This window comes from Lemur catta, chromosome 15, assembly GCF_020740605.2.
Source record: "Lemur catta isolate mLemCat1 chromosome 15, mLemCat1.pri, whole genome shotgun sequence".
NCBI lineage: Eukaryota > Metazoa > Chordata > Mammalia > Primates > Lemuridae > Lemur > Lemur catta.
The window spans coordinates 47,506,754-47,533,951 of record NC_059142.1 but is presented as its reverse complement, the minus strand read 5'-3'; the positions used below and the strand labels follow the sequence as shown (position 1 = coordinate 47,533,951).

General features: G+C 37.7%; 1 protein-coding gene and 1 long non-coding RNA gene across 2 annotated transcripts in view; one reads left to right on the top strand and one right to left on the bottom strand.

The window, feature by feature from the left end:
• Positions 1 to 26,596, top strand: part of ABCA9 (ATP binding cassette subfamily A member 9) — a 59,421-nt gene extending 32,825 nt beyond the window's left edge. The window contains exons 24-40 of the mRNA XM_045569519.1: positions 3,110 to 3,220; positions 5,681 to 5,854; positions 6,043 to 6,156; positions 11,409 to 11,528; positions 14,506 to 14,574; positions 15,006 to 15,097; positions 16,331 to 16,451; positions 17,093 to 17,210; positions 17,849 to 17,940; positions 20,347 to 20,507; positions 20,894 to 20,969; positions 21,043 to 21,137; positions 21,861 to 21,980; positions 22,181 to 22,321; positions 24,072 to 24,151; positions 25,467 to 25,522; positions 25,666 to 26,596. Coding sequence (XP_045425475.1) covers positions 3,110 to 3,220; positions 5,681 to 5,854; positions 6,043 to 6,156; positions 11,409 to 11,528; positions 14,506 to 14,574; positions 15,006 to 15,097; positions 16,331 to 16,451; positions 17,093 to 17,210; positions 17,849 to 17,940; positions 20,347 to 20,507; positions 20,894 to 20,969; positions 21,043 to 21,137; positions 21,861 to 21,980; positions 22,181 to 22,321; positions 24,072 to 24,151; positions 25,467 to 25,522; positions 25,666 to 25,764 — 1,839 coding nt within the window. The 3' untranslated portion in view covers positions 25,765 to 26,596. The remainder of the gene's footprint in view (positions 1 to 3,109; positions 3,221 to 5,680; positions 5,855 to 6,042; positions 6,157 to 11,408; positions 11,529 to 14,505; positions 14,575 to 15,005; positions 15,098 to 16,330; positions 16,452 to 17,092; positions 17,211 to 17,848; positions 17,941 to 20,346; positions 20,508 to 20,893; positions 20,970 to 21,042; positions 21,138 to 21,860; positions 21,981 to 22,180; positions 22,322 to 24,071; positions 24,152 to 25,466; positions 25,523 to 25,665) is intronic.
• LOC123650618 lies at positions 3,134 to 5,781 on the bottom strand. Its single transcript, XR_006739439.1, has 3 exons — positions 5,732 to 5,781; positions 3,508 to 3,613; positions 3,134 to 3,213 (listed from the first exon to the last, which is right to left on the bottom strand). It is a non-coding gene; the product is annotated as an uncharacterized LOC123650618 (long non-coding RNA).
• Positions 26,597 to 27,198: the final 602 nt, after the last annotated feature.

Here is a 27,198-nt window from a genome sequence, read left to right as displayed (position 1 = left end):
AAAAATGATGACTTTTGATCTTAGATCTGTCATCATCTACAGTGCTAGGTAGTGGGACATAGTTAAATAGTCACAGTCTTAAAGGCTAGACTATGTGGCCTTCTTAAACAATTTGACTTATGTAGGACTTAGTTCACCAATCCACAAACAATACAGATAAAAACTTTATCATGCAAGTTTCTTAAGAAGTAAATGAGGCAATGTGAGCACCAGGCTAATTTGACCAAGTTAGTTTAAGTATATAAACATAGAAAAACCATAGGCACTCAATAAATTGTACTTCTTACCATTATTGCTGCTAACATTATTTTTCTTGGTAATGCATCAAAAGAAGCTTCCATTAAAAAACATTCAATTTTGACTAGATGATGGGACCAGCTGAATTAGAACTAGGAGCAGTTCTTGTCACCAGTACAACTTTTAATATCCAGGGTGGTCACATTTTGCTATTAGGAATTATTCCAGTGTAGTCCAAAATTTCAATTTCCTATGAAATTCAAGCACTACAGGGTCAACTTGTGGTGTAAGAGACATGGATGGGGTGGGTGGAAGTGGGGTGGTTTGCCTTTTCATTCCCTTTTATGGTCTAACAACTTGGAATAGAAAAGGGGGGATGTTCTAGCTCTGAAGCACTCCCCTTTCTTTCCCTTCTGAGTAAAGTGCTGCTGGTGCTGGAGGCAGAACAGAAGGATGAAGAGATGGAGATTATCCTATAGAAATAGTGCTGGGGAGACATCCATGCTTTCTCTAGTCATATCCGCTGCTGGTAGCGTGTACTTATGTGGTCACCACCGCTCAGGTGACACATGTGATTGTCTTGACCCAGTCCCTTCTGTAGATGAGGGTGCATTCAAGGTTGTAGAGCAGAGTTTCCTTAGGCTACTGCAGAGGAGTCTGCAGTATCAAGCTTTCTCCAGTCTGTGTTGCTCATTGTTTGATGTGGTTGCCATCCAGGTAGTTCACCAGCTTCTACGCTTGGTTTAACCTCTGTGCTTCTTCAGAAAGAGTTAGGAGAACTGTCGAGTGTTTCTTGTGTGCTGTCTGAAAGCTACAGAGATTTAGGATATGAAAGGGGTTGCCTCATCTTTTCCAAAGTACATCATACCATTGTCCTTTCAAACCATATTTCAGCAGTCCTCCTTCCTTCAAAAATCTCTAGGGCAAAACCAGATATTTACCATGGGATTTATATGTATTAGCATATTTAAATGTCCTAACAAGATGTTGAGATAGTTGTTGTTATTATTTTTATTATTATAGGTATATATCCTTTATCTAAAATGCTTGGCACCAGAAGTGCTTTGAATTTTGGATATTTTTGGATTTTGGAATATTTACATATACCTCATGCGATACCTTGGGGATAGGAACCAAGTTCAAACACAAAATTCATTTAATAAACTGTGTGTTGTGCACTTGCATTTTGACTGCAACCCACTATAGGAAGTCAAGTGTAAAATTTTCCACTGTGGCGTCATGTTGGCGCTCAAAAAGTTTTGGATTTTGGAGGGTTTCAGATTTTGGATTTTCAGATTAGGGATGCTCAATCTCCATTGTTATTATCAGACAGCTGAGGAAACTGTAGCACACAGAGGTGCCAAATGGGTTTTATTATCTATTATACTCTATTGATATACTTGAGTATATCAATTCATATACTTGAGTATATCAATTATCTGGATAACCAAGAAATAGGATGTTCCCAAGGAGTAGCAAGCAACTTGAGTTCCACCTTTAAAGATGTCTTAACTATAAAGTATCTGCTGCCCTCCAGCCCAGCTGACCTTGAGCTCAGATGTAGATAAATTCTGTCTTTGAATTGCCACACCACTGGTTTCTCCACTCGGGTCCTGGCATTCTCTTGCAACTCTGCAAGCCTATCCTATTTGAATCTACAGCACAGAGCTCGCTGTAGCTCAGACCTCACTTTTGACATCACTCAGCAATTTTCACCATCTATCAGAGTGTCCTAAAATGTTCCCAACTCCTGCAAGTTATACCCACTCTTCTCATCTATTTGCCTGTGGACACCTGCCCAAACTACCCAGGTGGTATCAACTGTCTTTCTGTTGGTTTCCTTCAGGCTGAGCCACACTAGACTCTGACTGTGGGGGGATATAATTCAATATGGACACAATATGTTGTTTATGAACTAAGTCATGAGTAAGGGGGCTGGCTGTTGAGATAGATTATGAATTTTCCATCCCCAGAGATCTTCCAAATCAGGAAAATCAACAATGGTGTCCACAGGCAAGGATATGAGATGGGTGATGCAGTCTTTGGTGCCCTTTTTTCCTCTTTTAGGGCCTCATCTCCACATATACATCTTTATTAAAACAATTTCATGTGCTGCAAAATCTTCGAGGGGCACCAAGTTTTAGGAGAGGGTAAGAGTGTGGAGAAGTAAGGAGACTGCAAGACTCATGATAGAGATGACTTGCAGTGCAGTGGGACAACTGATCATAGATCAAATCAAGGCTTGTTGCAAAACTCAGGATCCTCTTTAACATGTACAAGGGTTTGATTTTTTTAATTCAATGCCTTCATGTGGATCACATGTTGACCATTTTTCTCCAAGGCCCATTACTCATATCTTCTAACATCTACCTACTCATTAATTTATGTCTGCCAGATCCCTGAAAGCATTTGAATTCTGAACCAGGGAAGTGACTCTTCATGAATGTTGAACTGGACTGATTTGGCACCAGTTTCTGAAAGCAAAACAGCCTTCCATTGACAGTTCACAATCACTACTGTCTATGAAAACGTCAGCCTTGATGTACATAAGCAATTGTAATATTGTAACCATAAAGTCAGAGAGTAGAAGTTGCATGCCTACCTCACACATTATCAACTGTGGGACCTTTGTCAATTCATATCACTTTGTTGAGTTTGTGTCTTCATAAGTAAATCAGGATACAGGTTGAAAATGTCCAAGTTGGTGCAACACAGGATTGAAAATGAATATGGATGAGAAGTTGCACATAGGACCTTGAGAAGTACTTTGAGTGGTTAGCCCAATTCATGTATTTGAGTAATTTAGTTAAGAAAGTACAAATGAAGCAGATGCCCAGTGGCCATCAGCTCACCATGTTCTGCATGATTTCAGGAGCACATGGATTATGACGAGTCTGGGTACCTGAGTAACGCCTTCTTCTGGATACCTGTGGCAGCCTCCTTCACTCCTTACATTGCGATGAGCAGCATCAGTGACTATAAAGTAAGAAGAGTTAACAAAGTCCTCCCATGTTTTTAATGTCCAAGGAACGCTCCCCCACCCATATGACCATAAATGGACATGCAGGTGGTAGATCTAATTTTTGTGCTTGATGCAATAAATAATCAAGTGTTTTAATGTAATAATGAGTTGCCAAATATGAGGAAAATGCTATTTTTCTTAAACAAATGTGAGACCTCAGGAAGGACAGCTCAGTAGATCACATCAGCTAACAGAGAGCAATAACTTTTAACTGTTTATCACTTAGAATTTTATTTACAGACACTTACCCACTGACATAATCCTATTCCATTCCTCAGCGATGGTTTCTGCATTCCAGATGGTGGTAAAGCTACGCAGTTTAACAGCCCTGACCAACTCTCCACGGTGCTTTGTCTTATTGTTGGAAAAAAAAATTTGTCAGTTTAAAGCTTCATTTTTGTGATGCTTTTGTATAAAATTCAAGAAGTCTGTAACCGAGTCTTTCTGCCTCTCTCTGGTACTTCTGGTGCCATTTTCCCATGTCCTCATGTCCTAGACATCATCCGCTGATGCTCAGGAGATGTTTTTGAAAGGCTTGGATTAATTTTTATTTATTTTGCTCTTAAACTTCCCCCACCTTCAGCAAATTCTTTCATGAGAAACACAAAATACTATTTTTTCATTACTTTTATGACACCACACATTCACCATTTTCTTCCTACTTCTCTTGTCACTTTTTCTCCCACATCTTTTTTAAGTTAAACCTCCCTGAGTCAAAATCCTGACTCTTCCATTATCCAGATGTGTGAACATTGAAAGTTGCTTAATCACTCTGTGCCTCACTTTTTATCACCTGTAAAGTGGGCATAATACTTTTATCTATTTGAAATAGGTTTCTGTGAAGATGGGGTGGAATAATACCTATGAATCACTTAGAACCATACGTGGCATATAGTAACTTTCCCACAGATGTCAGTGCTTGATGTCCAAATATCTTAGGGGCCTAGGACCAAAGCCTGGGTATTTGGACATCAAGCACTAACATCTGTGGGGAAGTTACTATATTTTCCACACAGTGTAACAGAGTAATATTTTAGGAACAGAAAGCTGATCCTGTCAACTCCCTTCCTAAATCCCTTTAGTAGTTTCCCATCATATGAAAGAGCAGGAGTGAAATCCCAGCTGTAGCCTGAAAATCCATAGGTGACCCACCCAGGTGTGTCTTTCTACCTTGATCTGATAACACTATCACCTTGATAACCATGCTGCAGCCACACTGGCTTCTTCCCAGTTTCTCCAAAACATCAACCTCTACCCACTGAAGAGCCTTCTCTCCTGCTGTTCTCTCTTCCTGAGGTGCTTCCTACCTATCACCTGGATGATTCTTATTCACTGCCCAGACCCTACCCCATACATCTCTTCACAAGGGAACCCTCTCTGACCTGACCCCCTAATTATGATCCATTTCCCTTTAAAGGTTCTCATGTGACTCTGCACCCTTCTTAACACATACTCAATTTTAATTATGGAGCTATCAGTATATTTATTTGTTTATTGCCTTTATTCCATTCCATAAGTGCCCCATGATCAACACAAAGCCAGCCACATGGCATATACTGTGTAAATATATATTAAGTCAATTATTGAGTAGGAAACGTCACTCTCTCTAACATGTCCTCACTATCATTCTCTTTCCTGCCTCCTTTCAGATGCACTCTCCTTTCTAGAATATTTATGTGCATTCCAACTTTTTTTTCTTAATATATCTTTTTATATAAACTCAATTTTAGATTTAAAATTTTAATTGCTTTTATACTTTACTGTTAAAATAGTCCAAGTTATATTTTAAGGCAATCACTATAACAACATGGCTTATAGTGGTCACAATATCAAAATCTACACACTAGTTTTCATAACATCATAGTAAAGAATATGATTTCCTTCAAGACGATGAGAGTAGTGCAACAATTTAGAGGACGTCTTGCTTATGCCAACCTGAAGAGTTTTTTTTCTTTTAAATAAAATTTTCTAGTTAGATGACCATTTCTTAGACCCAAAATAAAATGCCAGTTATAAATGTTTATAATCAGCATAAATTTTAAAAATCTAACAGGAAATGGTAAGCTCACTTCTGTTGAACCTGTGTGCAATTTGTAAGTCTTTATGTTAAAGGTAAATGTAGCCTTGGAAAAAAAAGAAAGGATGTCTTTTTATTGAGACAATACCCAGTCATTCTATGATGAAACATTAGCTAGTTATGTTGGTGCATTTTCCCTGTGGACAATGAAGTCACATCATAGTTTCTAGTATCATTAATGCCTCTGAACAGGGGTGTGGCAAGTGGCAGTGTCATTCACTAAATCAGAATAATATTTGTAAAAGGTACATAACAAAAATGAATGCTTTTATGACTATATATTTACAATTTCCCAAACTTCAACTTTTTAGAACCTTTTGGTGACTCTTCTATTTCTTTACCAGAAAAAAGCTCATTCCCAGCTACGGATTTCAGGCCTCTACCCTTCTGCTTACTGGTTTGGACAGGCGCTGGTAGATGTTCTCCTGTACTTCTTGATCCTCCTTCTAATGCAAACAATGGATTATATTTTTAATCCAGAAGAGATTATATTTATAATTCAAAACCTTTTGATTCAAGTAAGTGGCAAAAATTACAAGATGGTTTTATTAGATTTTTTTTCATGAACGCAGTAACATTATTAAACTGAAACCAAAGAACTTCAAATTATCTGAGCTATAGCATAGTTTTGGAAAGTTAAAGGGTAAGTATGAATACTTTTCTAAATAGTATTAACCTTATCCAACCTGGATATTTCTATTTTCAGACCCTGTGTAGCATTGGATATGTCTCATCTCTTGTTTTCTTGATGTATGTGATTTCATTCATTTTTCGCAATGGGAGAAAAAATAGTGGCATTTGGTCATTTTTCTTCTTAATTGTAAGTATGCACATAGCGCATATTATTTTATTTTTAAATCATTTTTGAGTAAATCTAAGAATATATTTTAATATTTGTATTAAGCAAAATGGCAAACTAATATTGCTCTCCAGAAAATTCTAATTAATCCAAGATAATCATAGATATATCTAAAATCTACTCTATGTGTGGGTATATGCCATCTATAAACCATGACCCCCTCAAACATGTCTCCAGGTCTAACCTCTCCCCTGTGCCAGAGATTGATACCTCTAACAATTCACTTACAATTTCACTTGAATATTTAAAAATGACCTCAATAATCACATATCTGAAATATAATCATCTCCTTAATCCAATTGTTGCTTGTCTCTTAATAGAGTAGATTATTGCAGCAAAATCCACCTAGCTAGTTGCTCATACAAAAAATTCTAAATCATCTTTGATTCCTCTTCATTTGTCTCTTCCCGCATTCAACCCCTGTGCATGTCAAACATTTCCCAGTCTGTTTGGTGTGTCCCAACTTCACAGCTACATCCCTGTCTAAGCGTTCGTTCATCATCTCTCACCTGGAGTATTGCAATAGAGCTGTAAATGGTCTCTCTGTTTTTACTCTTGCCTCCTGTAAACTATTCTCTATATAATTACCAAAGGTATCTTTTAAAAATAAATTTTAGTTAAAAAATATAGCCTACATATGGAAAAGTACACATCATTATAAGGACACTAAATTTTTAAAAATGAGCATTTCCAAAAAACTACCAGACACATCAAGAAATAGAACATTACTAGGACTCTACAAGCCCTCTTGCCTTTACCTCCTCCTTATAAGAAATCATTATCCTTAACTGTAATACCACAGATTAGTTTAGCCAGTTTCTGAACTTCATAAAAATGGAATCATGTAGAATGCATAATTCTGTACCTGTTCGTAATCAACAATACATTTTTTAGAATGATCGGTGCTATTGTATCTGATAACTGCTACAATAGTTCATTCTTTTTAAATTGCCATAATATTCTATTGATGAAAATGCTATGATTTATTTGTCTATTGTTGATAGACATTCAAATGATGTCCTGTTTTAGAGTGTTAAATAATGCTGCCATGAACTTTTCTATATGTCTTTTGGTGCACATATATAAGTATTTTGAGGTACAAACCTTGCAGTGGAATGTTTAGTTCATAAAGTATTCAATTTTATGTTACCTTTAGTAGATATTAACAGTTTTTCAAAGTGGTTGTACCACCAGCAGGGTAGGAGAATTCCAGTGGATGATCTGAAAGATGCTTTACATCTTTGCCAAAATTTGGAAGAAACTAAAATAAAATACAATGAGTAAAAACAAAGTATAAAATAAGAAAAGACAATTAAGTTAAAAATAAAATTCACCTACATATTGTTTACAATAAACACATATAAACACATCAAAGTCATGGGCAATGACTTAATAGGCATTTTTTTAAAATAAGGAAATTATAAATGGCTACACAAATCACAGATAAAGTCCAATTCAAGACCTAAAGTCTCAAATAAGGAAAAGTAATATATTGACAAAATGTAAAATCCACGAAGAGGATGGGAGGCTCACAATTGTTTTAATTTCAGAATATTACCGGGAACATACATTTTGGTTACATGAATTACTTTTGTACAGCTTGAGTCAAAGTACTCATATTTTGTTTAGTAAATAATGCACAACAGCAAAATACATAACACAAATTATCTCTAAAAATACAAGTGGAACTTAAATCACCTGTTTCAGAACCGAAAGATCAGGTGGAAAAAAATGAATCAGCATATAGAGATTTAAATTAAACATTATACAAGTTTGATTTGGTTAGATATGTAGACAGAGAACATCTGTGTTAGTAGAGCAGGGCAGAACAAAATAGGGAAAACTGAAGTAGAAATGTGGTGGCCAAGGAAAGAAGTCACTGACATAGAGTGACACCTTACTCCACTTCCATTCTCAACAAGCAATTTTGATGAGGGAAAAGTTAGTTGATAAAATACTGACAATTAGCTCTAAAAAGAAGTATCTGAGTGACTGAGTTGACATTCTAGGCAAAGGTAAATAAAAACCCTTAGGAGAAAAATGCCTTACACCTGGAGAGGAAGGATGCTAAAGCTTGCTATTTTACAGGGCTCTGAACTGAATTGGGGTGTGGTCCAAGGTATAAGAGTGTGCCCACCCCTTGGCAGTGAGATGTACTGCCTACCAGACAAAATGAAAACTGATACTAAACACTGGACATGACTCACAGAATAAAGCAACAAGGCTTCACATGGCCCAAGCTAAGCACACTGCATGCATCGTCCCTCCAGGTTTCAAAGATGTGATAGAAAGCAACACCCTACATCAAAATATCACTCAAAGGAAAAGATAAGTAGATGTCAGCTAAGAAAGATAAGGTGTTCAAAAGAAATCATAAATACTTTATCAGAGCAAATAGATCTCAGCAGAGCTGCATATATTAGACATGGTCAAGATTAAAGATAAAAAGTTAGTCCATGACAACTCTTCAAACACACAAGGCAATGTAAAATATCCAAAAGTAAGAGAAGCAGCAATAACAAAGAAGTTAATACAGTATTCAAAAAAAGTTGCAGAACAAATAAAACTTCCATTAGAGCTTTTTCTACAGTTTTGAAAGAGCATGAATTTAATATGACAAAAGCTCAGTATCACAATGATAAAACATCTTGAATGAGAAAAAAGATTTCAGAGCTGCGTAAACACACTAATCACCAGTTTAATTTCAGAACTAATAGTAAATACTGAAAAAGGCTAAAAATCTAATTACAGATAAAAAATAATTAAGATAATCCCCATTAATCAGCAAGACAGTGATAAAAATACAAAAAATAGATGCAAAAACAAAGCCGTTCCAATAAAATAATTTTTTACATAGTAAATCATTAGGTATATGCATATATTTTATATATTATAATTATTTTAATATAATATAATTGTTATAATTCTATGTATGAAATTATAATAGAAGAAAATATCCTCTAAATTAAGAAAGAACTGCTATGGAATGATCAATACTCATTAAGACATGAAACTTCAAAATAAAGGCACCCAAAGAATAAATGGAAATCAACCATAAAAGAGAAAATTTCAAGCTTCCAAGATTTATTTTCTATAATTTTGCATGTCAGTTATCATAAATCTGAGGGAAAACAAATGAAATCCTTCTCCTAAATTATATGTACCCAAGTGGTAGTTCTAGGAAAGATTAGACATACTCAAATATGAATTCAGAAAATGAAGCCTTTCAAAGCCCCCTTTTTTTAAAAAAAAAATCACTTAATCCACACAAAAACCTACACATGTATGTTTATAGCAGCTTTATTCATAATTGCCAAAACTTGGAAGCAACCAAGATGTCCAAGATAATGAATGAATGTAGTACATCCAGACAATGGAATATTATTTGGTGCTAAAAAGAAATGTGCTGTTAAGCCATGAAAGGACATGGGAAAACTTAAATGCATGCTACTAAGTGAAAGAAGCCAATCTGAAAAGTCTGCTACACACTGCATTATTCCAACTACATGACATTCTGGAAAAGGCAAAACTATGAAGACAGTAAAAATATCAGTGGTTTCCAGAGGTTGGGGGAAGGGAGGGATGAAAAGGTGGAGCACAGAGGATTTTTAGGGTAGTGAAACTACTCTGTATAACACTATCATGGTGGACACATGTCATTATACATTTGTCCAAACCCATAGAATGCACAACAAGAGTAAGCTCTAATGTAAACTATGGACACTGGGTGATACAGATATGTCAATAAGGTTCATTAATGGTAACAAATGCACCACTCTGGTGTAGGATGTTGATAATCAGGAGCCTGTGCATGTTTGGGGGTAGGGAGCACATGGGAAAGTTCTGTACTTTCCACTCAATTTTGCTATGAAGATGAAAAGGCCCCCAAAATAAATCTATTTAACAAAAAAGGAAAAAAAAATCACTCAGAAACAAATTACAGCTATACAAAAGATGAACCACTTAAGGTTAAAATATAATCCATCTAAGAAATAAATTAAAATAAAGAATTCAAGAAAAGTAAAATTGTTATAAAAGCATTCAGTTAAATGCTTATGAAGATTAAATAACTTTGGGAATCATGGTTATAGCATACATAAATATTTAAATAGAAAAAAAATCCATAAAATTGAATAGTTCTTTTTATAAAGCATGCATAAATTTAGTAATAAAACCTAAGATACCTTTAAAAAAGAAAACCATTGATACATTCATTTGGAAAAATTAAAGACAACTCTCTAAATAAGACAATAGCTGAGGAAACACAGAAGTTAATTAAAAGAACAATAAAAAGTAGTCAGATATGATTTATTTCAGAATGCAATGATGGGTCGCTATTAGCAACTATCTAACTCAAAGAGGAAACCTGAATGAGTCAAGAAAACACCACATAGTTCCTTAAAAATGCCTAGTAAAAGAAAATATAAACATAGAAAGGACAGATGACCAAAAACCAATGGTAAACACCATATTACACAGTAAAATTGTAAATTTATTTACCTACTATCAGAAATAAAACAAGAATATCTACAATAATTAATTATGACATCCTGTGTCAGTGAGGTCTGACATAAAGTGCACTCTAATTCACAGTTTGAAGGAGAATAGATGTCACAATCTTTCAACAAAATAATCTGTTAGTAACTTAAAATTTTAAATGCACATAAATTTTAACCTACAATTACACTTTTCAGACTGTCTCTTTGAAGAATAAAAGTGCTAGTATAAAAAGATTTATGTAGACTATAGTTTATAGGAGTAGAAAAATTGAAAAAACATCTTCTGAAGGCAAAATTCTTGAATTTCTACACATCCACTCAAATGAATAGCTGCTATGAAAACAAATAGCTGGTGTGCCTAAACCTAAAAGAATGTCTATGATCTACTGTGAAATGAAAAAAAGAAAAATGCAGAATAATGTATAATAAATAATCTCTTTATTTGACTCTGAATTTTAGCAAGAACCCCACCTGATTTGTAAGCTCATTGAGTTTGAGAAGCACTGTTGTGTCTTTTAAAGAATTCATTTTCAGTACAATACAAAATGTTGACACAATCCCATGTTGCAAAGAAAAAGAAATGATGGCAATACTAGCTTGGGGAGTGAAATTGAAGATAAGAAAATTTTCAAGATGAATTGCTACCCTCTTGAAAAACATCCTAAAATTCAGATAGTTACACTTTAGTGACACTATGTTGTGCTTTTATCTTAGGTCACCATCTTCACAATAGTTGCTGTTGATATAAATGAATATGGATTTCTAGGGCTATTATTCAGTGCCATATTAATACCACCCTACACATTGATTGGCTCTCTATTCATTTTTTCTCAGGTAAGTGGTTCTACTCCTGTCCTACGGTCATGAAATGTGTGGCCATTTGAGAAACCCTTGAATATTTCAAAAATGTTGGTAGATTCCTCAGCTGTAAGAAGTTTAAAAGTTTCTGGTGTTGGAAAGCCAATTCTCTTGCCACAAGTAAGGGGTATGTTCTCATTCAGTAAGAAGCCCTGCCTTGGTTTATGAAGGTCAAAGGCAACTCCAAGGTAGTAGAATTTTATAGTTCTCATGGCAACCCTCACTCCTGGGAACTCTAACAGAGAGGCTGAAGAGATGCCCCTTTTTTGTAAAGTTTTGGACATGCTAGATTTAAGACTCCTAATAGACATGCATAGAGAAATGTCAAGTAGTCAGTTAGATGTATAACACAATATGGCTGGGGGGGTGGAGATTGGGATGAAAGCTAAATACTTGAGATTCATCATTTTATTGATGGTATTAAAGACCATGGGACTAGATGATATGACCTACATGGAGAATATAGATAGAAATGAAAAGAGGGCCAAGGACTTGACCTGGAACTCCAAAATTTAGAGGTTAGAAAGACGAAGAGCCAATAAATAAGTCTGAGATGGAACCAGGGAGACTGGCGAGCAACAGTGGCAGACTTCTATGTGCCCAAATTTCTGCTCAGAAACTCTCCTTCAACACTTAAGTATCAGTGTATAAGGGTGTGTGCCAGATGGCAGTAAAAAATGTTTCGGGAAGGAGAGTGTGATAAAACCATCAAATGCTACTGAGAGTTCTAGAAACATGAAGGTCATTGGTGATCTTAACAAGGTTTATTTTAATGAAAGTGTCAATACAAAAGCCTAGTAAGAGTCAGTTTAGTAGAGAATTTGAGGTGAGGAAGAGGTGACAGTGGGTATAAGCAAGTATTTCTAGGAGTTTTGCCAAAAAGGGTAGTAGAAAAATGTAAGATCAGGCCGGGCGTGTTGGCTCACGCCTGTAATCCTAGCACTCTGGGAGGCTGAGGCGGGCAGATTGTTTGCATTCAGGAGTTGAAGACCAGCCTGAGCAAGAGCAAGACCCCATCTCTACTAAAAATAGAAGGAAATTATATGGACAGCTAAAAATATATATAGAAAAATTAGTCAGGCACAATGGCTCATGCCTGTAGTCCCAGCAGGTCGGGAGACTGAGGTAGGAGGATCGCTTGAACCCAGGAGTTTGAGGTTGCTGTGAGCTAGGCTGACACCACGGCACGCTAGGCTGATGCCACGCCACTCTAGCCTGGGAAACAGAGTGAGACTCTGTCTCAAAAAAAAAAAAAAAAAAAAAAAATGTAAGATCAGATGAATGGGGAGGGTTGATTTTCGTTTGTTTGTTTGTGCTAAGAAAGGAGATACTATGCTGATGTGAGAAAAATTTAGGATGCAAAGGAGGGATCAGGGCTACCTAAGGAGTCAAGTCTTTGAATAGCTGGGAAAATATTGTGCATGCATGTGGTGCACAAATAGAGGGGTTTCTGTCCACAAAAACAGGAACATTCCATGTACTTAACAAGAAATCATAATCAGGGTAAATGAATACAGAGGCAGGTAGTTTAGTGGCTTCGCTAGCAGAAAGATGAGATGGTTCTCCTCTAACTGATTCTACCTTCTTAGGGAAATAAGAGGTGAAGTCATCAACTGATCCTGGTCAAGGAGTCTTGGGGTTTTGAGAATAACAGATGTGAAAACTATTTCAGAGAGTGCCAGTAGGATCAAGAGGCAGTGCTAAAGCTCCTCTGCCCTACTTTTCAAGTGAAGTCAGCAAAGTTGAGAAGTTTTCTTCTTGTAGTCTGCTTCTCAGATGCAGTTTAGGAAAGGCAGAGAGTTGAATTCAATCAGGCTTAGAAATTTGGCAGCTGAATCTGACAAAGAAAAGGGTAAGGGAACAGTAGCCTATGTAAGGAAGGTTTGTAGTCTGCTTCTCAGATGCAGTTTAGGAAAGGCAGAGAGTTGAATTCAATCAGGCTTAGAAATTTGGCAGCTGAATCTGACAAAAGGGTAAGGGAACAGTAGCCTATGTAAGGAAGGATGTACCGTGCATTCTAAGCTAGAGAATGAAGACGTTAAGGACATGAGGGGGATTGTGAACAGTGGGAAAAAAGGTTGGTGTGTTGGAGGTTCAACAACTCCAAATTATGTAGGAAGACACTGGCATAAGGAAGCTGGAAAATAAAATGTGGGGGCAGAGAGGGCAGAGATCAGGGAGCCCAGAGTTCATTTCGGAAAAGGCACAATTACTGAAAGTGGGCAACTGAGGCACTTAGGAGAACAAAATCATTTGAAATGATGTTAAGGTTGTGCAAATTATTTAAAAAATCATCTGGTGGATAGCTGTGATGGTTAAAAATTTACCGCAAAAGACTTAAAATTGCTCAGGAAAATGTCTTGGTAAATGTAGCTCTAGGAACAAAATTAGCCCTTCAGCCTTTATTCACTAAAGATGGAGGGATGCTGGAAAAATGCACTTATATGTATACGTGTGAAACTCTAGGGGAAGAACTTTGCCTTCAGTTTGAAAGGACATTATTATACTCAAAAGTGAATGTTGGAGGGTAAGAGCAATATAACAATTCCACAGCTCTTAGGGGAAAAATAGAGGGAAGGAGCACAGGTGAGGAGAGAAAGACAGGTAAAGTTAGGGGAGAGGGTTTGTCTTAAGACAAACTCACTGATTGCTTCAATGAGTCTTGCCAACAGCAGCCCAGGATTCTCCTAATGGGACAAATCCTGCTAACTCGCGGTGTTACATACAAACCTATCTCAGCCTAGAGACAAGCACAGGTTGACAGTTCACTGAGATACATTGGAAGCAAAGAAGACATACTACACAGTCAGAAATTAGCATTAACCTGGTACCTGAGGGAGAATCAGGGAGAATGGCGGTAAGTCCATTTAATGGACATTAATTTGTCTTACACCGGATAAATTTCATGAGCAGATGAAGGTCCATCTGAACACAATTTCTCCTCATTTTACAGATTTCTCCTAACTCCATGGATTACTTAGGAGAGTCAGAATCTGAAATTGTATATCTGGCACTGCTACTGGTAAGAAGACACTTCCTTTTCAGTGTTCTTGCATGAGGGAACACAGCCTTATATGGTTTGAGGTTCTTTGAATTGCATCAAGTTAAAAAGGTTTGGGCATTTTGGGCATCTAAAGCAACACACACAATGGCTTTTAAATCTGGGCCACTATCTTTACAATCACCATCTGTTGCCAGGTGTGAAACCTAAACTCTAAATGGCTTGTGTCCTACTGGTTTAAGCCTGCTGCTACTGTAATTCTCTCATGCTGTCTCTGAAACAGTGAAGCTAACTTTGAGAGTTTGATAAAATATAAGTAGATTGTCTTTCAATCTTGTGAAAATGTTCTCAAATCTAGTTTCATGTGTAATTAATCTCCATAAATCAGTTCCAATATTGAAATCATTGCTTGTATGATGATGTTAATTTTAATTGTGTTTCTTTTTCCCTAGCCTTATCTTCATTTTTTCATTTTTCTCTTCATTCTGCGATGTCTAGAAATGAACTTCAGAAAGCAATCAATGAGAAAGGATCCCGTGTTCAGGTTGAGAAAATGCAGTTAGAATTTCTTGTTTTATTTTAAAATTCATTGTTTAAAGACATTTTAACATACCTAAATTAACTAAGTAAAAAGTACTGCACAGGATTGGTTTTAAAGGTATTTTTTGGTATGTAAAATTACCATAATTCATAGTACTCTACTGAGATTACAATCCAGTGAGAGAATCCACATTAGCACACATGAAACACTGAGAAATTAAGGCAGATCATAATTTCACTATTGAGGGAAGTTATATGTAAGAAGTAGAATCTTTAAAATAATAAGTCTAGATAGCAATTAGGTAAGTGTGGCCAAGCCACAAAGGGGGAGATTTCTGAGCAATAGGACAAAGACTGAGATGAACACTCTTTTCTTGAAGATTTGAGAAGGCAGCTGGAACACACTTGAAGTCTCGTGTTGGGGGATGATGGAAAATGAAATTGAAGCTAAATATTAGAGGGTCTTGAAATAGGGAAGCATTGGGAAGTCTTTGCAAATTACCTAATGAGAAATCAAGACACAGGTGTGTCTTGAACTCCTGGCCTACCATACAATATAGAAATCAAACTCAAGTCTAATGTTAGTGGTAACATAGGATAGTGACAAGATGACAACTATGCTTTAGGAAACCAACTGATAGCAGTGATTTGGGGTGGCACGAGGGAGAGATGCAGGAATCAGCCAGAATCAGTGGCGAGGTGATGAAGGAAAGAACTAGATCTGTAGCACTGAGGAAAGAGTGATTCTGACACATAGTCCCAAGAAGTGACTGTGCTCAGTAACTGATTAGATGTTGGTATGGTGATTAGATGTCCTGGATTTTCTGGGACACATCCCTGATTCCTAATCAGGGTACATTGTTCTTACAAAGCCTTCAAAATTCCAAACTATTTGTGTCAAAATTACAATTCCTGGAACTTCTCTCATGCAACCCTCCTTCAAAATCCTTTGCCAGAGGGTATGCACCACTGTATTCTTTGGGGAAAAAATCACCACTCACAAGGAGAATTAAACTTAGGTAAGAAAGCAAAGGTAATATAAGAGTAGCATCATTTGACTCATTGATGGAAACTAAGCTGTTTGAAAGGCAGATGTTATAGAATACAAGGATAGAGATTATGTTCTGCCCATAGTGAATCTATTCAAATCATTGATAACAGTATATAGAAAATTCATTATTTTTGCCACAAGTTTTTCAGCTTGAAACTTGTCATTGTCACACTGTTTTGATTTCAGAATTTCTCCAAGAAGCAATGATGTTTTTCCAAACCCAGAAGAGCCTGAAGGGGAGGATGAAGATGTTCAGATGGAAAGGACGAGAACAGCGAATGCTGTGACTGTTACCAACACAGATGAGGTAGAAGTTACAAAAATGTTCATTAAATATTTTTTTCTGTCAGATACAGTGAGAAACTTTCTAATCTTAGTTGTTGAAAAACACTTGAAGTTCTTTCATTCTTACACATATAGCTCATTACTTGACTTCAGTGGGTATACACTGCCCACAAAGCTAAGAGGGCAAAGAAAATACACAGAGAGAGAGAGAGAGAGAGAGAGAGAGAGACAGAGACATTAACTTGTTAATTTATTGTGCAGGATCGGTTTTGATAAGTACAGCTAAACATTACAACACCTAAGTAAGATTTTGTGAGTTTTATAACCCAAGTAAAGCTTACTACAGGCAATTCAGAGAGAGCTCATTTGAGGTGTATGTGTGTTCGTGAGCATGTGTCTTAACAAATCTCTTGTTTCAGTGAATGTTTCTGTTCCTACTCGCTTAATAAGAGCAAGCACAAATCCCACGATGGGGTGAAAATGCCATTTCGCTGAAGGAATATAGACTATTGGAGAGTTTTCTTGAAAAATTGCAGTTTCTGGGGAAAGAACTAGTTTGGTTTTTGACTTTGTATAAGGGAGAGGTCTGATCAGGAGAGTATGGAGTACTCTCTCAACTCAAGGAGAGAATGAAGTCCCATTATTATTTACTTGTCTTTACAGAAACCAGTCATCATTGCCAGCTGTCTACGGAAGGAATATGCAGGCAAAAAGAAAAAATGCTTTTCCAAAAGAAAGAAAAAAATCGCCACAAGAAATGTCTCTTTCTCTGTTAAAAAAGGTTGGAAACAGTAGGTCTGTTAGCAGAGCAATCTTACCTCTGAAGATTAGGTCTTTCCAAGGGAAAAAGAGTCTGAATCTGGGGCCGTCTATTGACAAAGTCATCAGGAGGCTAAGTCTGCTCCTTCCTACTTGAAAGCCTCAATTATAATTATTACAGAGTTTTTCTTTGCATAGGAAGACAGCTATGTCTGTTCTGTTAAAACAAACAGAACAAAAAAAGACGCAGTTTTTCTGTTAAGAAAGACAGTATAAATTTTTAAATAACAATTAATTTCATGACAGAGAATACTACAAAGAGGGAACAACTGAAACACAGCACATACTGTGGAAGTGTTGGTTACGTGCACCAGGCTTTGAAAAAAAATTTGTTTCAAATCCCACCTCAGCCTCTTACTGGCTGCATGCCTTTGGGCAAGTTATTTATCCTCTTTAAGTCTTAGCTTCCTCACCTGTGAAATGAAGCTAGTAATGACACTCAGGAGTGTGTGTGTGCACGCGTGTGTGTGAAGAATAAGTGAACTAATGTACATAGCACATTTCACATAGTGCTTGATGCATAGTGAGTCCTCAAATGGTATTGGCTTTTATTTTTATTGTAATTATTTGTATATTTCTGAGCATACCTCTTTCTTTCAGGTGAAGTTATAGGGTTGTTAGGACACAATGGAGCTGGCAAAAGTACAATGATTAAGATGATATGTGGAGACACAAAACCAACTGCAGGGCAGGTCAGTAAAACACACAAATATGGTCACTGATGCTGCCTAGAACAAACATTATACCATGAATATGGATGGGAATCTTAAAACTATGTAGATAATCTTTAATCAATTAGTAGGATTTATGTATTGAGTAAAGAGGATTAAAAATTTCTCTCCTTAATTCCAAAAGAAGTTAAGTGCTGAGAAGGGCTGCATATAATCTATATTATGCTCCTTATTGAGTGAAAATAGATTCATTAAAAGGAAATATGTATTCCTTGAGGTCATAGATCTTTGCTTTGTTGACTTATGTATCCTAAGAAATTGCTGAATTGAGTAGCCTCAGCTAGCAACACACCAGAAACCACTGTCAGAATAATGACAAATACTGCTTATGTGGTTGCAGAGTCATGAATCTTCATATTTAATAACTGCTCTCTACCTATATGCTGTAATTAAGAGTATGTGTCACTTGTATAATGATAAGAGTCCATTAGCAGGTAAAACATCATAGTTCTTTACATGGAGCATATACAACAGAAACTTTCTTACAATTATTGAGATATATCCTGGCCCAACTGATGCTATGGAATGACAGAGCAGCAGAAAGTATTATTGCAGATACACTGAAGTTCTCGAAGCACAACAGTAATGCTGGCTTAGTGATAAAAGATCCAGGATTTTTTAAGACAATAGTGATCAGAGATAAGAAAAAAAATAATTGCCCAAATTCCAAAGCAGAAGGTAGAATAATATATGAATACCATTTGGTGGTATGTCTGGGGCTAGGCCAAGCTGGGTAAAATGATGGACAGAGGTCAAAGGACGGGACCCCCTTTGAAGGGAAAATGCTACTCACCTTTGACATGACGTCAGTGTCAGGGCAGTGTCCGTGAAGGAAGGTGGCACAGTGGTGTTGACGGCTGCAGAGGTCTCCTGAAACTTCTCTCCATTTCCACTCTTGCCTCGCACAGCAGCCGCCAGAGCAGTCCCTAAAAGATGCAGATGAGGTCCTGTCACCCTCCCACTTACAACTGCTCTCTAACAATTGATCCAAAATCTTCACCATGGCTGCAACAGACCCTGCCTGATGTGGGCTCTGTCCGCCACCTTCCACACCCCTCCTCCCCTGCTCTGTTGGCCTCAGGTCACCTTCTTGCTGTAGGACCTCTGGGTTTGCTCTTCCTGTATCTGAAGTGCCCTTCCCTCACCTCTTCATATGCTCTGTCATCTCCTCATCACTCTAGCATTTACCTCCCCCAAAAAACTTTTCCTGATATACTCTTAGCTAAATTAAATCCTCTCTATTATTGTTTAGCACATCTATTTCCTTGAATGCGTGAGGCAGAGACTATAATTAGTTTTCTTACATGTTTACTTGTTTATTTTCTGTTTCTCTCTCCAGAGTCAAAGCTCTATGAGGCAAGGGCAACTAGGTCTCTCCTCCTTTGTATTGGGGGAAACCATACAGCATCCAGGTCAAGGGCTTGGATTCTGAAGGTTGATCCCAGTTTCAAGTCCCAGGTTTACCATCTGTGACCTTGTGCAAGTTTCCTAATCCATGCATGCATTAGTTTTCTCACGTGTAAAACACTGGTGACAAAACAAACATCTAATACACATAGAGCTTTTGTAAAGATCGGATAATGTAACCAAAATCCATAAAATGCTTATATTCTGGCACACAGCAAGCACTGAATATACATTAGCTATTGTTATTATTATTGTATAGCCCAGTGCCTGGCTCATAAAAATAATAAGTGCTTTCATGTATTTATTGGTTCCTATGGGCCAGACATAGTGCTAAAGGATTTTTATTATTAATACTTAGTTGAGGATTTATCAACCTGGGCACTAATGACATTTTGGGCTGGATAATTTTTGTAGTGGGGCACTGTGCTGTGTATTGTAGGATGTCTGGCACTACCCCTGGCCTCTACTCACTAGATTGCAGTAGTACTCTCCCCACCAATGCATACACACACAAATCGTGACAACCAAGGATATCTCCAGACATTGTTAAATATCCCCCGGGAGGAGGATTGTCCCTGACTGAGAACTGCTGCTTTACTGTGAAATAGAGCCTATAATTATAACTATTTATCATTGGGGAAACAGAATCCTCAACAAGTATCTCTTCCCTTGGATGTTTGGATCAATGAATGAAGTAAAAAAACAGACAATCAAACAAGCAACCTGGAATTCAACCATGGTGATGGAATTGGTAATAAAATTTAAACTGTAATGGAATATCTGCCTTTTAAATTATTGAGTTTTTACCATCTTTTCCCCCGAGCTAAGTGATTGGTTATTTGCTTTTGTACACTTAGTACCTGTGTGTGTGAAGAAGACATCGCTGAAATATACACTTACACTCACGAGCATACACACAAGACTTTGGACAGAATCTGAGAATGAACTTACTTTGTGTAGGTGATTTTGAAAGGGAGCGGCGGAGGGGACACCCTGGAGTTCCTGGGGTACTGTCCTCAGGAGAACGCGCTGTGGCCCAGCCTGACTGCGAGGGAGCACCTGGAGGCCTATGCCGCTGTGAAAGGGCTGAGGAAAGGGGACGCTACGGTCGCCATCTCACGGTACATGGTGGTGGGGCCAGAGGACACACCATTCTCTGCTGGGGGGATGTCATGGTAATGATGTTCACATGAAATTAAGCAAGGGAGGTTTTAACCAGTGACCCCAATCTTGTGGGAAAAGACTTGATCATCTAGAACTTTGTTCAGTACTTTTTCTCTTGCTTTAAGCCTGCAGAGAAAAAGTTTATTCTTAATATAGAAAGAAGTCATTAAAAAGATGAACAGGAAAGGTTCATAAAGGAATCTAGGTGGTTTGAATGGTATGACCACTCTGACTATTCTGAAAAACATCCCCACTGTAGTGTTTATTCTGATTTTCTCCTTCTCCTACACACAGCCCCCAGTGCTCAGGGGTCGTGTGGACTGACTCACTCTGTTTCCTTCAGGTTGGTGGATGTGCTCAAGCTGCAGGAACAGCTGAAGGCTCCCGTGGAGACCTTATCGGAGGGAATAAAGAGAAAGGTATGGGCAGCACTCAGGGTTACTCTGTGCACCCCACAGATGGGTACCAGAAAGTCTCTTCCTGCTGTTCCAGCTGTGCTTCGCACTGAGCATCCTGGGGAACCCATCGGTGGTGCTTCTGGATGAGCCGTCAACCGGGATGGACCCCGAGGGGCAGCAGCAGATGTGGTGAGGAGTGTTCCCACGGTCAGGGTCCACGCGGGAGCCTTGCAGGGAGTTGGTGAACCATTGTAGTCCCGCAAAAATTGCCCCTTAAACGGTTTCTCAAGGTGGGAATAAAAAAAACATTAATATCATTAGTAAAACTGATATGGTGCAAAAAAAAAATATTTCCCTGCTAATATTTTATAACCATTTCTTAGTGAAGGAAAAATAACCATTGTCCGGGTCTGCAGGTACTGAGTATTGTAATTGCCCAGTTGATCTTTGAGGTGAGTGTGGTGCATTTCCGTACCACAATCACAGTGTCCAGTACTTGGCATGAGAACAGGAGTTCTCGTGAACTTGTAAAAGTGGTCATTGTACATGTTCACCGTGCACTTATTTTCTTCCCACGAACTTATGACAGTGTTGTTGCTGAATTCTGTGTCTTCCTTTCCTTTCCCACAGCCTATTCATAAACAAGTCTCTCTTTCTCAGCATTTTTCTCTTTCCATGCAACCTTGTAATAAATGTATTCTGCAAACTTCCCTTTTCCAACATATGCTCCCAGTTTAACAGCTCTCACCAGCTTGACCTTCCTCATCTTACCTGCCCTCTTAAGAATGTTCCCTTAACTTAACCTCTTTTTGCTAATTTTTTACGTTCATGCCAGTTACAAATTCTTATGTCTATCCCTCTCTGGTTAATTAGAGATTTTCCTAAATTGTCAATCATTTCCTGACAATACAGGCAGGCAATCCGGGCCACGTTTAGAAACACAGAGAGGGGTGCCCTCCTGACCACCCACTACATGGCAGAGGCCGAGGCTGTGTGTGACCGAGTGGCCATCATGGTGTCTGGAAGGCTGAGGTGAGCGCCCGTCCTGAGCCCAAAGTGCGTGGCTGGAAGATTTTGTCTGCAAACATCACTGAGAACAGCTGGAACTGCTGAGCCCAGGTCTAACAGTAAGGACCTTGGGACAACGCCAGCAGCACATGGAGGGCCTCAGACGCTGGATTGTATGTCTTTTCCTCCTTTCTCTTCTGAACTCATCCTCCTCCTCCCTCCAGATGCATTGGTTCCATCCAACAGCTGAAAAGCAAATTCGGCAAAGATTATCTACTGGAGATGAAGGTGAAGACCCCTGCACAAGTGGAGCCCCTCCACACAGAGGTTCTGAGGCTTTTCCCACAGGCTGCTCGGCAGGAAAGGTAAAGACAGCGGCTGTTTTTGATATGGCACCAAATGTTCACTTTTCCTTGTTGGTTACATTGACTTGTAGTCATTTGAAAAGGAAACCTAAAAGATAGAGATTATTTGTTGGACAGTGCAGGAAGTAAACTAGAGAAGAGAGAGCCAATGTAAAAGCTGATAAAGTGAGTGTTGTGGGCCCACTGTGTGCCAGGTACTGTCCTGGTATTGTGTTATTTTATCCAATCCTCATAGAGACTTTTCAAAGTAGACACTGTTACTCCAATAAAAAATGAGCAGACTTCAAAAAAAATATTGTGAAGGTCTGGCCTTTACAAAGACCTTCATAAATGGAATCGATTATTATCTTTATGAAACGGAAATTGACAGAGAGATAGATTAGGTCACATGACTGAACTAACTAGCTGCAGAACCAGGAGGTAAACCTAATTATTTTATTTCAAATCTATTAATATTTACAAGGTCATATAAATTCTAGTAACAGTACCATCCACATACAGCAAAAATCCAGATCAACTTTATGATCATTTTTAATGTCTCGAATTAACTGCAAAGGGGATGATTTAAGAGTTAGAAGAGAAAAAGGATAATAAGGAGAAATAGGCCATAATGATAATGTGGGAAAATATATTTCTACAGTGCAATGTAAATTTCAGAGCAATGCTATAACTCAATGAGCAGCTCATGATGGAATACAAATATATCATGAAGTGAATAAGCAAAATGGATAAGAATGGTTGCCCCATAAATATACAAAGTGATATGAAATGAAATGTAAATCTTCCTGATTTTAAAATGATGAAAAGACAAACATTTATCTGAGAAACAAATTATTGAAATATTATTGTTGCTGACATTATTTGGTGCTGAATTCCTGGTCTTCTAATAAGAGGCTCAATTACATTGTCCTATGTTAGGAAGGTGGTTTGAGTAGGATGGAGGAGAAGCAGAGGTACGAGTCTTACAGGGAATACACCTAAATTTCTACCCAAGTTGGGGAATTTTAAGAAACTCAGTCAGTTCCTGGTTGAAGGATGAAGTTGAAGATCAAGTGTTCAGCTTAGAAAATAAAGTGGAAGATGACTTTGGGAAATCTTGAAATATCAGCTGGACATCACCTACCCACTTCCATCCAAGAAGCCAAGGACACTAAACTGAGTCTTGACACTCACTTTGCCCAGTTGTCCTTGTGAACTGCCTCCTTTTGATTATTATAGATTCACCCTACACTCTTTACCTACACCAAACTGACTCTCATTTACAGAAATAAAGACCCAGATACAAAGCTACACTGATTAAAGCAATATGGTACTGGCTTAACAACAGACATGTAGACCAATGGAACAGAATAGACAGCCCAGAAATAAATCCATTCATATATGGTCAACTGATCTTCGACCAGGGTGCCAAGAAAACAAGATGGGGAAAGGATAGTCTCTTCAACCAATGGTGTTGGGAAAACCAGATATCCACATGCCAAAGGATGAAATTGGACCCTATCTTACACCATACACAAACGTCAACTCAAAATTTATTAAAAACGTAAACATAAGACCTGAAACTATAGAACTTCCTAGAAGAAAACATAGGGAAAAATCTTCATGACATTATTCTTGGCAATGATTTCATGGTTATGATACCTAAAGCATAGGCAACAAAAATAAAATTAAACAAGTAGGATGATATCAGAGTAAAAGCCTTCTACACAGCAAAGAAAACAATCCACTCTCTTCTTTTCTCTCCCTTCAGGTACTCTTCTCTGATGGTTTATAAGTTGCCAGTGGAAGATGTGCGACCATTAGCCCAAGCTTTCTTCAAATTAGAGAAGGGTAAGAACTATAACTTTGAAATAAGACCCTAGAAAGAAGATAATTCCAAATCATAAAATAATCCATCTACATGACAAAAATGAAATGTGACATAATGCATTAAGTTTCAAAGTTAAAATCTCAAACTGAATTTTAAGAACACCAAAAACCAAGGAGGAGGAGGAAGAGGGATTCTGTGGGTGTATGTGGCAAATGGGAGTGATTTTTACTTCTGCTTTGCGGGGTTTTTTCCATGTATTTTTGCATATATATTGGTGCAACCTAAGTCAAACTCAGCTTTATATGCATTTCCAAAGAATAATTTTTTTAGAACATTGATGCTTGCATATTTAAAATTAATTTTTCTGTGGACTGGCATATTATTGTATTGCCTTAGGTCATATGTAAAGAAACTAACTTCTGCCTGGTCATTGAAACAATCTTCTTGGGTCTGTTGTACTCTAAAACTGACCACACTAAATCCAGCATAACAGATCCGTGTTTTCCTTGCACTTCTAGGCCATTAACTCTGCTACTCTGTACTGTGCTAGGAGGAACTCCCTCTCTATACTGTTGTCACTGTCACCACTCAGTGACATGTCTTTGCTTGCTCGTCACCTGCCCTGGGGAAGAGATTTAAATCTCCTGGTTCCAGAAGACTCTCCTGACTCTTGTTGATAGCATCTGTGGTTACAGTGTTGCATCATCTTTTCATTCTCTGAGCTGATCATCCCAACTTTCCAGGCCAGCACTCCCCAGGTTGGCACTGATGCCCAATACTGGCCTGGAACTTTTGGTGGCATGCTTCCAGTCTGCTAGCTCCTATCAGAGCTCTAATTGTCCCTCCCGGTCTATTTTGGTCAATAAGAAGAATTTTCAACCCGATTAGGGGAAGCTGCAGTGGCTTTTGTAAAGAGACCTGTGAAGATATCTGCTTACAAGGAAACCTCAGATACCCCTCTCTGTAATCTTCTGATGCAACTCTTTTCAAAATGTGTCCTCCTGCTATATCTCCCTGTGCTGAATGTGCAAAAAGCACTGGTTCATGCACAGGAAAACGAGGATTTCCCAGTATCATTTGCTCCCTTAAATACAGATCTCAAAAACTGTGCAATATACAAACATAACACAAGCACATTTTTCCCCCAAACCTAAGTAAATGCGTTGGTGTATTTTTACCTGAATGATATACTTAAAGACAGGGACGAATATTACCTTAACCTATTTACTTAAGATTTTGTAAAAAATAGTATATTATTTGTATTGCATGCTGCTTATCAGACCATATAGATATAAAAAATATATAAACCTCTAATATGTGTTCATCCTTATTCAGTTAAACAGAGCTTCGATCTGGAAGAGTACAGCCTCTCACAGTCTACCCTGGAGCAGGTGGGTCATTTTTAGTGATTCTGTATCATCCCTGGAATCTAAGTGTATTACAGGTGTATACTCTTTGCACTTGTGTGGAAAGAGTGCACACAGGAGGCAGGATGACATCTTTCTCCTCTCTTAATTTCTTTCCTACCTTTCAGGTTTTCCTGGAACTCTCCAAAGAGCAGGAACTGGATGATTTTGGTGAGGAAATTGATCACTCAGTGAAGTGGAAGCTCCTCCCACAGGAAGAGCCTTAAAGCCCCAAATTCTGTGTTCCTGGTTAGCCCTGTGATTTTTTTTTAAGACATTTATTTTTATAGCATCAATGTTACATTTTTAGAAACTATATTATAAGCACTGAAATGGTTCTTCCTGTGGGAGGAGCGGGTGGGAAGGAGGAGCGAGTGACATGTGACTAAGCCGACCTCCCAGCACAGCCTTGGTGTCTCTGCAGCCCCCTGGTTCCAGTCTCCTGTGCAACACCCAATCAATAAATTTACTTTGATAAGATTGTTTAACTTTCTGAGTATGATAAACCAATTTTGTTTCATTTTTTTTTATCAAAACCTTAAAACAATTTTTTCTAACCTAGACTGAGAAATCCATATATTTACTTTTCTGGGAGTTTGATACTTTGAAAAGTTGACATTTTAGTAAGAATTTTAAAGTATCAAACTTTTTGAAATAGATTTCGGTGCGTTTGTCATGGCTAAAAATACTAAATATCATTGGTCATAATATCTGATACCAATACATTTGATAACCTATCCACTGGTAACACAATGATATAGACATAATATGGAAAATCAAAACCTTACTATTAGAAATTGATTGCACTTTTTTAAAATTCTGTAAACCAACTGTGTACCATTTTGATTGTATTTTTAAATCTAGGCTCTGGAGATGCCTGTATTTTAACTGATCTTTCATGGATATTTGTCACTTGGTTTCAGAAGGTTGATAAATGTAGTAACAGGTCAAATGACTGAATAGGTGAAAAATGTAAAATAAATCTCATATATGTAATTCTGAAATATGTTTTCTATTTCATGTATTTCATGTGGTTTTTTCTTAACACAGTGGCCTCATATTTATAAATTTCACTGAAACTTCACTAAAAAATTTCTAATATAAGCATTAATTACTGGACTTTAAGACCATCACAATAGGATTTTCTGCTATACTAGCATTAGGCTAATGTTTTGGATACTGGCCCAATTATCACCCTTGCCTGCTAAATAATAAATTAAATCCCAGATATCCTGGTGGCAAGCAGAAACATTTCCTAGAACGATCCTCTAAAAATATGGCACACATGATTATCTACATGTATAAAATGTAATTATATAAGATTTTCTTAGTCGTGGAGATGATTTTCTGAACCCTGCCAGTTCTTTTCACATCCTTTCTTCCCTTTTGAGATCCCTGACCTCCCCAACCTCAGAAAATTATTAGCAGCCCAGAAAATTCTGCTCAGGAGAACACTTCTGCCCTGAGTCCCTTCCCAATCCCAGGATCTAGCTGAGGTCTGTTCATTCGTCCTCACTTTCTCCAGTAAATGCTGCTGTATGGCAGGAAGGAAGATACACAATGTCTTTAAGATGATGGGAGCCAAGTCCCTCAAGTGACACCCTTTGTCTACTTCACACCAGGAGAATATCCACAGCTGTGAAAGGATTGAGGGAGGAGAC